Here is a 13,376-nt window from a genome sequence, read left to right as displayed (position 1 = left end):
TGATGTAAAATGTATTTGATAAAGGTATGATATTCAAATATTTTTGATATTTGCATAATTAGGTTTATTTCTTAACCAAGCAAGCTAGAAAATAGCTTCAATATAAACTACAATGAAAAATACAGATTGACTGATGCTAGATTATAGCATTTTAAATTTTGTTCTCTTAATAGGTTGAGCTGATCAGTGAAGTTTAGGCTGTAATCATGTTTATGGGTTCTCCTTAAACTTTGCTTCCCTTGATTCAATTCAATAAAAAACAAAAAGTGTGTTTCAAATTGATTCCTCAGTGATTTGAAATGGTATGTTAAGGATTTGAAAATGAATACATCTCTTGGTAACCTAGAATTTGGTTTCATTTATGAGACTCTTATGCTATCATATGAATAGACTCTTTCGCTTTTAATGAGATGGAAAATAAATGAGACTGAGGAAAGTAGTGGTATGACCTTATAGCATACTGTTGCAAGGAGACATTTAAAAATGAATGTCAGAGTCTGAATTTTTTTTCTTTGAAAAGTTAAAATGAAAATAACTAGCTCAATTGTTCATTCTGATAGAATTTCATAATCTAGAATTGAATTAATAGAAGGTAATAGAAATGTTTGAGGGCTATTGCATCAAAGTGCTTCCAATAGCACACAAATTAACTACAGTTCTTGTTTACTATTTTATCATGAAATTCAGAATGAAGGGAAACAGATCAGTGCTGTTGCAGACAAAGCATTTAGTATTAACTTCACTAGGATTCACTCATCTCACCATGTACCTGACGTGGTCTATTCATGCTGCTCTCTCCAGGATTCTTTTTGAGATAATGTTTAATTTTATTGTCCTGGGTTAGACTCTCTTCTGGACTGGATTACTGTGAATATCATTGGATTACTTTAACCCTTTCTAAAAGCTTTTTGTTTGTTTGTTTCTGTTTATAATTTATAGGGGGAACAGATCAAATGAAAAATGTTTAATCATTTTTTTTCTATTGTAAATGAGTGCTTTTTAAAAATGGGTTTTTTTAAGAGTAAGGGAGACAGAGATATATCCATGAGTGGAATATTATGCAACAACTTAAAACTACGATTTAAAAGAACATTTAATGACATCAAAATATGATCAAGTACAAAAAGCAGAATATAAAACTACACATAGTATGATACCAATGCTATTAGATAGGGAGATATAGTAAAGACTGAAACAAAATGTTAATGGCCACTATATCCAAATGGGACTATGATTTATTTTCATTTTTATATTAGGTTTTTTTTCAAAATAATCAGTAGCAAACATTTTCTGACTATACAAGTAATGAATAGTAAAGTAAAAAAATAAGTGAAGGGTAAGAGAAAAGTCATTCAAAATTTAAAACATTGTCTAAAATTATTTTTAAACCCCACAAAGAAAATAAATTACAAGATTTATGTTATATTAATAGGGTATATTCATCATGATGCCTTTTTTGTTTGAAAATGGACTAAAGGCAGGTGAATTTGAAGGATGAACGTGTGTAAGCAGGATTTAGTATAGACGGGACTTGGATAACTCAAGGTGTGGCCCCTGGACGAGCAGCATCAACACCTCCTGGGAACTTGTTACAAATGCACATCCTTAGGCCCCAAAACACTGCTTTAGAGTTTTGAGTTCTGAGACTGGACTAGAACAATTTCTCAAAAATTTTATTCTAGAAAGTTTCCATGTCACATTTTTTTGTCTCTTTGTCAGATTTCTTCCCATCCTTCTTTGTTTGTTTCTCTATCTCTCTACCTTTCTCTTAGTCCTACTTATAGTTTTTGTTGCATGTTTTTTGTTTATTCATATTTTCACTTTGTTTCCCTAAAGTATTTGAAGCCCCTTACAGAGGCACATATACAACAGCAATATAATGACAGCAGACACTCATTTCGTGCTATTTTTCAGGTTCTGTTCTAAGTACTTTACATATCATATCTCGTTTAATTTAATTTTTAATAACAACCCTCTAAGCCGTTTATTATTATTACTATTGTTGTTATTATCATCATCATTATCATTCCCATTTTACAGACAAGGAAGCTAAAGTACAAAGACTCAATAACGTGCTCAAGGGCATACAACCAGTAAGTGACACAGAATCCAAGCAATCTAATTCCAAAGTCTGAGCTTTCAACCAGTTCTCCATGCATCTTCTTAAAAATAAAAGTAGTGAGGAAGGAATTGGGATGAATGGAAAATAAAGGGGCAAGATGAATACACAATCTACTCTGCCAATTTTTATATGGTTGGTAAACATGGCACATGGATTTAGCTCTAGCTCCAGCAGAGAGTGGAAAAGGATGAGCTATAAAATTTACGATCTCCAAACTATGGAAACAACTGAGTATTGAGAGCAACACCTCTTGTCACTCTGCATCCTCAGAAGCATGCCCTTGTGATTTTCATTTCCTTTATTCACTTTGCATTTGTTTTCACAATAACTATTTCTTGAGCCCCTTCTGTTTGTTAAGTGCTATCCTGGTTGCTGGGGATACAACGGATAAAACATAATCCTTGGCTGAGAGATAACCAGGACCTAGGGTAGAACGGTAGTTGTGTCTTCGTTGGGTTTCCCACTTCCTCTCTGAATGGAGTAGGAGAAGAACATAATTACAGGCAGAAACAGGCTTAGAACAAGGTTTTACTGGGAAAGCAGACCCGAGGGAGATTAGAGAACACTGCAAGGAAAGAGACATCTTCATCCTGGTCACCGAAGCAGCATTTGTTCCGTGATGACATCTTTCTCTGCAACCTGTAGACTGAGGACACACTAGACACACTGGACACACTGGACCCTGAGCTTTGGGAGGTTGCTTGGTTCTTTGGAGATCATGTGACTACGGGGACAAAGGGCAGGAGCGTTGTAAGAGGTGGCCGAGCCAGCTGGTTTCAACAAAGTTCTGAAATGTGTGTGTCTGTGAGTGTGCGTAGATGCACCCCATTCCTAGGGGAGTACTCCTGGATGCTTGGTCAAAGATCAGCCTTTCCCCCTCTTTAAATTATACCTGAAAGCTGCACAAAGACTTTTAAAAATAGTTATTTCTCTTTTTCCCATCCTGATTTATCTGGTAAATGCAATGCAGGCAAATTTATTTGTCCCACTGGCGATGGTTCCTACCCAGCTATTGTGGCCCTATCTTCTTCCACCTTTGGCCGTGAACCCCGCTGGAGATAGAGATTTCTTGAATTACAAGAGTTGGACTTAAAAATAAGGATGAGTGGCTTTGGCCTCCTGGACCTTCAGCTATGTTTCTAAGTGAAAATCATATCAAGAGTACGGATAATGGTTACGATTGTGTTCACTGTTTTGAAATGAACCATGGTTAATTGACCATGCCGTTAATTGACCACCAGTTAAATGACTCATGAAGCTAGCATCTGATAGATGCAATTCTCTGATCAAAGTACAGAACACAAACCTACCACCCATGGGCATCCCTCCTGAAACCATCACATAAAGTTCTTAGAGATGAGACGGGAAAAGCAAGAGGATATAGAGTTTGAGGACAGTTTGCATAGCATTTGGAAGGTGGTGGTAATAACAAGAGCCAGAAAATATTATGGAGGCACCCTGCATTTCATTTTTAATTTGCAATAATGGATCTCGTAAAGAACTTTTTCTGAACTGCATTTGATTAGAAAAAAGAGCACACTCATTTGGAAGTCTTGATACAGTGCTTGAATTATTTAATAGGTTCTAACATATGTAGTGGGGGGGGGGGGGTGTTGAAGGCTGTGTCAGGAACAAGCATAAAGGTCTTAGGCATTTGTCACCCAGAGAGCACCCTTCTCTGGCAGTGATGAAAGTAATTGCTTCCCAAAGCATTTTCATGGCATTTGGAGAAGCTGTGACATCTTGGGCTTCCTAAGCGAGAGCTGCTTCTCTGACTTGGTCATCTCCTCTCTCTCCTGCAGTCCCAGCAGAAGTGCATTGTAATCTTCGCCCTGGTCTGCTGCTTTGCCATTCTCGTCGCGTTGATATTTTCGGCTGTGGACATCATGGGAGAGGACGAAGATGGACTCTCAGAAAAAAATTGCCAAAATAAATGTCGGTAAGAGGTAACAAACAAAAATTCTCTTTTAGGGGGTGGGCAAGAAAGCCAGAGGGCCCTGGACAGCGAAGAGAACAATATCATAACCACACGTGATCTCTTGACTTCCCCTCGGGTTAAGCTGAGGCCTGACTCTCGGTCCACTGCTACTTTTACTTTCAGACCAAGGAAATGAAAATGAGGAATGATTTAATTCACTTTACAGTTTGAGCATATTCTGTACAGTGGGATGCTGGACCAAATGAAAGTTTGTAGAGTCTGTCCCCAAACCGATGGAGACACTGTGCTGGTTACCTGGGTTACAGCAAATGGAAGTTGAAAAGCACACATCTCAGGAAATATTCCAACTTAAAATTAGGGATTACATAAATCGGCACAACTGTGAGGACACATGGGCCTCTCAATCTATCCCAGCATGGCACAGTTTGTTATTAATCTAGAAATACCAACAGCTGTACCATTATATTTCTGGATTGTGTCTCTGCGATTACATTAAATAACGTCTCCCTAGGGTCATTCCTGATGATGGCAGGGCCATCAGAGCATGGTTTTATCCCATGAATCTTATCCTGTTCTTCTGCAGCTGCTCCTTTTTCTTGGAGGTCATGAGGAGGGTGTAGAAAAGTATTAAGAGAGGGCAGGTAGATAAGAGGTCTATTTGTATAATGTGTTGCTGCAAAGCTGAAGTCAGACCATGAAATCACAACAGTTATTATGAATTAGAGCTTTTAATGAGTTTCACATAATTTTCCCCCGTAGAAGGCATTAGTCCAAGTGCCCCTCTTTTCCAACAAGCTGGTAATGTGTAAGTTTTATCCTGGATATTTTGCCTTGAGGGTTGAATGTCTGGCATTTAAAAAAAAAAAAAAAAAAGATGTCTGGAAAAGACAATTGAAGTTTGTTTTCTTTTTAACCCATGATACATTATAGTCTCGTTACCAGGCAACAGTATTATAAACAGAACAAAAGACACAAGAAAGAAATCAGTATATATTTTAGATTTATTCCTTCATGTTCGAAAGGTGTTCCTAAGTATATGTACTTCCCAGACTGAACTGGGGAGGAACATTGTATTGGGATTGTAAGGAAAGGGAAGAACAGCAGATTCTTACCCCCGAACGTTCCACGTGCATCACTACCTGCGCTAATCCTAGTACCTGACAGATGCCAACAGTCCATGGACAAGAGGCCAGTGACCCATCCAGCGGAGTGACTCTGCCCCTATTACTTCAGCCTGTGATGAAGACTGCTGGGTACTTTAAATGGCAATCCACAGCACCTAGAAAGCAACTTGATAAAGTTCAAACTATAACAACGCCCTTAAGACAAAATGCCCAGTACCTTTAACACACATTACTAGCTATCAGTGGTAGTTTTCAACAAAAAAAGAGGGAGCCTTAGAATTATGCCTCTTTCACTTGGGGGAAGCTATAATTTAATTTTTACTTTGAGCTCATATAGCTGGAATTGGAGTCTGCTTATTTCTTCCATCTCAATCAGTAACTAAACCTGATGATGCTAAACCAATCTAGAACATACTCTTCCATTACCAGCCATTCCCCTGCTGCTTTTCCCCTGGGTAGGTGGAATCACCATCTGGTTGCTAGGTGCCACCCCTATCGGCAGCCGTCTTTTCTAGAACTCTCGGCCTCTCCGGATCGTCCTCTCTTCTACAGCCTCTTCCCGTGTCCTGTGTTTCTGTTCTACATTCTCAGCCATACAGCAGGCGCTTCTTGTTTGTCTGCCCCCATCCTGAGGCCCTCTGCTTGCTCTCCTCTCTCTAGCACTCAGGACAAAGGTTGGGCAACTGGGAGTCCTTGTACCCCAATTTCATCCCAATCTCCAGTGGGACAGTCCACTGTCCCTCTCTCTTTTCTTAATCATTCTCATTTCCTTGATGAAATTTTTTCTTACATCATCCACTCCCTCTTTATCATTATAGGTGACATTGCCTACTCACTTCCAGAATTCTCCCCCACTTTCTTTTGTGCCTGGCTAACAGACCTCCCTGCAGTCAGTCCCATCCCTTGCTATTCTCCTTAGTAACTCTAAAATTTACTTCCCAGCACCCTAGCCTTGTTGTTTTTAACCGCCTCAAGTCAGTACATGTAATATCCACATTACCTTTGCACTTGCCAGCAAACTTCTTCACTTCTAAGTTAGCCTACGGCAGTAAATGACCATGGACTTTTAAATCAGAACGATCTGGATTCACATCTACATTCTATCACGTACCAACCCTGTAAAAGTGGGCTAGATATTACTGTAATTATTTCGTTCATCACTTGTTAGCAAAGCAGGACTGAAGGACTGAATGAGGAATTACAATACAGTTACTCAGACCATCGTGGCAATACTCTGTGGTCAGAACTAGAGTGGGAATGTCAGAGGAGGGTTGGGAGGAGTGGCCTGAGAGGGAAAAGAGTAAACCTGGCCTTGGACTTAGTTCCGCCTGTGATTTGTTATGAAGACTATTTTAGTTTCACTTCCCTTAAAAATGGTAGGTTAAAAAATCTGTCTCACAAGGTTTTATGAGGATTTAGTATAAATTGCGTGAACTCATAACAAAGCATCAAGAAACTTACAACAAGCAATATGGAAATATTAAACCTTTCCGTTCCTTTGAAAGAGTCAGAAATCTCCTTCCTCTCTTCACAACTAACTTCTTCCTTCTTTCTCGCTTATCCTGAATCTACTCTTTATCCTGATTTTAGTTAGTGGAGTAAACAGAGACCAAGCACATTAGAACAAACAGGTTATTTGTTCAGAGCTCGCAAGGCAGTCAGACACATCACTTGTGTTTGGCAGAGACTCAAAGGCAGGCAGTGGAGTGGGAACACTTCATGGTGGAAGACGGAATGTTCGGGTGTGCTCTGGCTGGAGGCTGTTGGCTGGGAAGCTGGAGGCTGCCCGACCAGCAGTGGGGCATCCTATGTGATTGGCGAAGAGTGTGTATTTGGCTCTCTCTGGTTGGGTCTAAGTCAGAACAGGGGACAAAAATTAGGGGAGCTTTCAGTTATTAATCCAGTCCTGACCATTTTGGTTGTAAAAATTACCGTTTAGCTTCCTGGACTGTTCCTAGATATAGCAGCCTGACTTCCTACAAGTCTGACTTAGAGTAGGTTGGCTTTCTGTGTTGGTTATTGTAAATAAGAGGTTGGTTTCCTGGGCAGGTTGCTGTAGGTTGTGGTTCAGTGTTCTATTTATATATACCTATGTCTGATCTGGCCATTGTCTATTTGCATATTTAGCCTCCCAGTTCTCTGAACCTCCTTCTCTACTACCAGAGCCTTCTGCTTTAATTTTAAATCTGTTTTCATTTTCTTGTTATCCATTTGCTAGTCTGTGATGTTTCTTCCTGCAATACTCAAAGCCTTCACTTAGCTCCCTGGATCCTTCCCACGCGGCCAGTTCATCAACTGGTTGGCTCCTGGGTCTACCCACCCTTGTCCTGGGGCAGCCTGGCCACAGCTCCAATCCCTCAACTGCCTGCAGAGGAGAGTGAGTCCCACTCTTCTTCAGTCCTAGGTTCCTCCAGACAGGAATGCCTCTGGTAAGAGAAGTGAGATGGCTGGGGAGGCACCCCCTGAGCACAGGAGTGCTGATGTAGACCAGAAGGGAAAACCGCCGCTCTGCGCATGCTCTTGAGCACGCCAGTCCCAGCCTAGCGGTTCTGTACGAAATTCCAGCTCTTTTGTCACCTCATCCTTCTTGCTCTAGCACTGACTTTCCCAGACCCCGCTGCAAGGTGGCGCCAACGAGATCACGTGCTGTTCAGCTTCCAACTACCACTGACTTCCCACACACATAGTTTTCTCTTTATGCTTTTCTCCTCACGATGTCATTATCGTAAGGAGTGCTGCTTGCTCAGTTCAACCTTTGCCGAGAGCTTGCTGCTTTGTAATTAAACTCCCTCGGTGTTTGTAGCTCTCCTCCCTCCTGAGAGTTGAAAGAATACGAGACAGTCTACACTCTGTCTGGGCTTCTCACTGTTCTGACAGCCTCTTCCTGAGATCTCCTCGCCCAGTGCGCTGTTTTCTAAATATATTACCTTAATTCATCTTATCTCTACTAACTAGCCTTGAGACCTTTCTCTCCTCTGGTGGATTCCCATTCCAAGTCAAACTGCCCACTTGGTGTTCCCCCAACTTTTAAGTATCTTTCTAAAAAAAAAAAAAAAAAATGTATTTCCCTATAAAAAAGATCCTATTCATAATTTTTCTGTCTGACTTATTTCTTTCCCCCTTTTTATTTCTTTGCTTCTATAATACTGTGCTAATAGTAGAATAATGATCCCCTTAATGATCATAATTTCCACATGAATCTATCAAATAAAAACTGCTCTCAGCTTACCTTCCAAAGTGCCTTTTAACCAGCCTCAGTTGTTATGCTCAGAAACAAGATCTTCTGACCTCGGTACGCGACTTTGACCTATTTCTTTGTCTCTTTGTTCTGAATTTCTGTGTATTTTCCATCATTTCCCAGTGTGTTTTTAATTGCTGATTCAGTCCCTATAAATATAAACATCCGTGTCACTTGACTACTTGACAGGGTGAGATATAGGAAACTATATCTCAGTGGGCTCTGGAACGTCACTGGAGAGCTAAGAATGGCTTACCCTGCCAGTTTAGATTGTATTCATGCTGGGGTTCGGCTATTTAATGATTCAGCACTGCCTCTCGTTATCATTCTACACTATTGCAAGAGGTGTCTGTGCACTGTGAAGTTTCCCACGTATCATATCCCCAGGGACCAGTGGAAACACTGGAACTTACCTGCAGGTACTGCTCAGGTGCAGAACACCTGCTCAGGGCGGAACCAGCACCCTTTCAGATTAGAGGCTTCCATTTTGTAGTTTGCAGCTACATCTGTGTCACCTCTCCTGGAGAGATCCTACAGCAGTTGTTTTGGTTTATTACTCACCCACGTATTACAGACACTACTAGCCACTTACTGGAAGAGGGCTTTTCCTGACCATACCTTCCTGATAAATGCTCACAGAACAGTCTGCACCCACCTCTCTTCTATCTCAAGCCTAATTCTCATAACTATATGGGAATTCGTTTCTGCAAACTCTCACTAAACAAGCTGAGTAAACATAAAATTGGGGGTGGGTTATCATTGCCTTTTAATCAGACTTGTGGATACTTGCCACCTCTTCTATCCAGGTAATTATGGACGCCCCATCCTCCTGAATCAGTCCCACGTCTGGGAGGCTACTGGCCTATTTCTGTTCACTCTTGCGCACATATGTGCATGTCCATTTCAACTGGTCTGAAGCATGGGAATGGACCAACTCAATCTACATATCTGATCTCTACTGTTCCAAAATCCAGGAATTTTCTTTGCTCCTAAAGTGAATGGACTTGGGTCTGTACAAAATGGACTGGGTCTGGGTGACCAGTGTATTACTTACCATAGTGGTTCTCCAATGAAGGGTGTCCTAGATCACCAAGGTTTGGCCACAGACCTACACACACACACACACACACACACACACACACACACACACACTTCACATATACTTTCCAAATTTTTCCAATTTCTCTATTAAAAAGCTGACTTCTCTACTTTGTATTTTTCACATACTTTGTTTTTTAATCTTTTCCTCTGATCCATTATTGTCTTACTTAAAAAAAATAAACTGTATCTGTAGACATATCTATAACTATATTAATAACCCAGTTGCAGCTCCAGTATAGGACGTGCATAATTTGGTTCATCAATATATAACATTTCTAGAAGATAGCATTGAGAAACCTCTTTCTGCATTGGCAATCAGCTCCTAGTATTTCATACTTTCTCATTTAGTATCATGACCTTGAAGCTGTCTGAACAGACTCAACTTGCTGCAGTAGATTTTAATCACTGTTTCCCCTTTTAGTGCCCAAATTATTATTACTTTGGCTAGAGGGAACCATCTTTTGTTCTTTTTGACACGATTCCACGTATCTGAGAGCAGCTTGACTTTCCCTCCAGAACAACAAGCTGTTCTAGCCCCAGTTTGAATTTTCTTGCTCTGAGACATAGTGTTACCTAGTCTCCAATGAGCCCTGGTTCTTTTCATAAAGAATGCTAAAAACTGAAATCTAAGTTCCAACAATGTCATTAAATTGTCCCCTAGGGATATTGGTGATAGATACAATGGCACCAGAGGAAAGGCTCTTTTAATTATTTTTGTGACTGGACAATATCTCTCCCCCTGTCTTTCCTTTCTGTTTTTTAATATTGTAGACATAAGAGCCAGGACTGCAGGGCCAAATTACCTGGTCTTGAATCTGGCTGTACCAGTTAGGACATTTAAAATCTTGAGCAAGTTTCTGGATTTTATTGTGCCACATTTTTTTTCATCCATATAATGAAGACAGATATAATGTCTCACTTGAACGGTTTCTGTGAAGATGCAAATTGAGTAAGGGAAGGTCTCAGTGAGTTACCAGGGTGGAGCAGCTGAACTCACCAGGACAGTCAGATTCAGATTTGGCCTGCGGGGGTGGGCTCAACAAAGGAAAGATGGCGCCCACCTGTGCAGGAGAAGGACACAGGGAAAATGGGGACTGTCTCTCCAGTCCTCACCCTGAAGTTACAAACCTCAATGTGCCCCCGATATGCCTCCAACACCCCCTGAGTCACGGTACCTCTGCCAGAGTCCAGGGTGAGTGCTTGAGAGTGAGAGAGTCTGTGCACGGGTGTTTCAAGAGGACATCTGGGTTTCCTGTAGCCTCACCTGGACAGTCAGAATTTCCACTGTTTTTCACAGCCAGATGTTGTGGGGGCTTCTCTTCCCGGCACCAGAACACCAGGCTGAGGAGACTGGTGTGGGGCTGGGGCCCGTCGCTCCTCCAGGGGAGAACCTCTGTGGTCAAGCTACCCCTCCTGATTTTCATCTGCTACACGGAGGTTTGGAGCCAGCCCGTTTCATGTCTATGCGCTCCTATGTGGCTTCTTTATATCCTTAGTCATAAAATTTCTGTTCAGCTAGACTTCAGATGGTTTTCCAGGCTGATTGTTCTATAATTTAGTTGTAATTTTAATGTGTTCATGAGGGTGAAGCAAGCACAGTGTTTATCTACTCTGCCATCTTGGATCTCTGAATCTTGCAGTCTTCTTTTAAGGTTCCTCTTACTTTGCTCCAAAATGAGGAAGACCTTATAATCCATTTTTCATCCTTTCTTGAACTACAGGTTTTTCCTTTTATCCACATTAACATCAATCTACCATGCATTATATTGACAAGCCCAATCATATTTTTAAATTAGAGTGTTGCTCCCAAATTTGGAAAATTCCATTTGGTTTTTGGCTTCATGTTTGATATCTGAGTGCTTTTCTGACTGTCTAAAGAGAAAGAGAGACTTTCATTTACACCCTCATCCCCAAGGGAACACCAAAAAATCTAAAAGCCTAGAGTACCTGGTACTATAAATAGATTGCCAGTATACTAAGCAAACAATTATGATGAACGGAAGAATAAAGGCAAAAACTGTCTCTAGAGTTTTTGTCTTACATCCTCTCCCAGCTTCTCCATTTCAACATATTTTTATACCCTATTTCTTACAGAATCTTCTAGGATCTCAAGAAAGAGAGGGGATAAGCACTTATGTTTAACCCACTGTATTAAACAGAGGTGAGCTATTTTATGCATTTCTTATTGGCTCCGTCCTGTTTTTCAGTTCTAAACTCCTTTCACTTTCCTACAACTCTCACCTTCTCCTGCCTCTCTGTTTAGAGGTTACTTTGATTGAGAAGATAGTATCCACCTAATACAGCTCCTTCAGCTTTCTCTCCAACTCAGAAACCTCAAGTATCTTCACTCATCCTTCCCTCCTCCCACCTTTTTTTGTCTTGTCTTCCAAAGCTGACCTCTGGCTATGCACGTAATCTTCTGGAAATAAACAAAGACCAAGCAAATGAGAAAGAAAAGACTATTTTTTCAGGGCTTGTTATAGCAAGAAAGTCGGTCACCATCATGTGAGTTAGGTGGAGACTCAAAGGCAGGCAGAGGTGTGGGAAAGCTTTATAATAGAAAGAAGGAAGGCTGCAGGTAGGAGGCTGCCCTGATAGGAGGCTGGGGGCCTGGGGAAGCGGGAAGCTGGCATCTCATGTGGCTGTTTTCAGGAGCATCATTGGCTCGCTCTGGTTGTTCTTAAGTTGGAAGCAGCGACAAAACATAGGGAAGCTAGCTGTGATTAGTCAAATCCTGGTCATTTCAGTTAGAGAAGTTATTGTCTGATTTCCTGGATTGGTACTAGGCCTGACTTCGTACAAGTGTGACTTAGAGCAGGTCGGATTTCTGGGCTGCTTCTTGTAGATGATGGCCTAAGGTCCTGGGTAGGTTGCTGCAGGTAGAGTGTCAGAGTTCTATTTCTTATCTATGTGACCATTGTCTGTTTGTATATTCAGTGTCATACCCCTTCCACTGCCTCCTTCCAGACAGGCAATACTTTATATTGGTTATTCAAATCTTTTTATTTCTCTTTTCCACTCCCCACTTTGGCAATTTCTAACCCAGTCCTATGACTTCACCTCTACTTCTTGTCAAGCGATGCCAAATTCCCCACCTCAGGCCACGACTCCTCTCTTTTCTCACCTTCGCTCCTTGTGCACCAACTAGCCTAGCTCGTTCTCTCTCTGCAGTGTTAATGTAGAGCCTTTTAGACCCTGCTAATGGTGGTTAGGTGCTCACTACATGTTGCTTTTTTTCTGTTTTGAGCCTTTACTCATTATCAAGGCATCTATCTGCCTTCTCCCAGGGACCTGGGCAGAGGTACCCCATCCAATCTGATTTCTCACTCTTCTGTCCCCTTTCCAAAATACAAGGCCATTTTGTTTCTGTAATGGCAAGTTGGGCCTTCTGGCGGTGTTATCAGCATTCCTATCTTTCCATTATCTCCTCAACTGGATCAAAAACTCCCTGAGAACAAGGGGCCCCATCTGCTTTTCTCTTTTGCATCTTATACAGTGGCTCACACATCACAACTAGGCAACTATTCTTTCTTAATGGGTAATAATTTCCATGTAAAAACAAGTATCAAACACAGAAATAATACTGTTCATTGAGATAATATGTATTATGTAGATCAATTTATTATCCCTCTATGGTGGAATCCACTTTTGGGGAATATCTGGGGGTTGTGAAAGAAGAGACTGAACTTTATAGATTATATATATACTTAAAGATTATCATACGGAAATGAGTTAGAGAAAGAAACCTGTGGAGGAATTTCTAAAATGAAATAGTATAACCTAACGTATAACTTTTTTTTCTGCCTAGCATTGAATGAATAACTTTTAATAATAATTGGGAATGAAAGATAA

General features: G+C 40.9%; 1 protein-coding gene across 8 annotated transcripts in view; it reads left to right on the top strand.

The window, feature by feature from the left end:
• PLD5 (phospholipase D family member 5) overlaps nt 1-13,376 on the top strand; it is a 240,039-nt gene that overhangs the window by 108,627 nt on the left and 118,036 nt on the right. For 5 of the 8 annotated variants that reach the window (XR_016021545.1, XR_016021546.1, XR_016021547.1 and 2 more), the window contains one exon: nt 3,925-4,061. Coding sequence is in view for 1 of the 8 variants with exons in the window: in XM_019746839.3 (XP_019602398.3) it covers nt 3,925-4,061 (137 nt within the window). In the remaining 7 variants the exon portion in view is untranslated. Of the gene's footprint in view, nt 1-3,924; nt 4,069-13,376 lie in introns of all 8 variants that reach the window. The other 3 variants (XR_016021548.1, XR_016021549.1, XR_016021550.1) reach the window with 1 other exon arrangement.

The sequence above is a fragment of the Rhinolophus sinicus genome, chromosome 6, assembly GCF_057876585.1.
Source record: "Rhinolophus sinicus isolate RSI-liver-muscle chromosome 6, RSI-T2T, whole genome shotgun sequence".
In the NCBI taxonomy this organism is placed as follows: domain Eukaryota; kingdom Metazoa; phylum Chordata; class Mammalia; order Chiroptera; family Rhinolophidae; genus Rhinolophus; species Rhinolophus sinicus.
The sequence above is the reverse complement of the archived record's forward strand: the minus strand, read 5'-3'. Positions and strand labels throughout refer to the sequence as shown.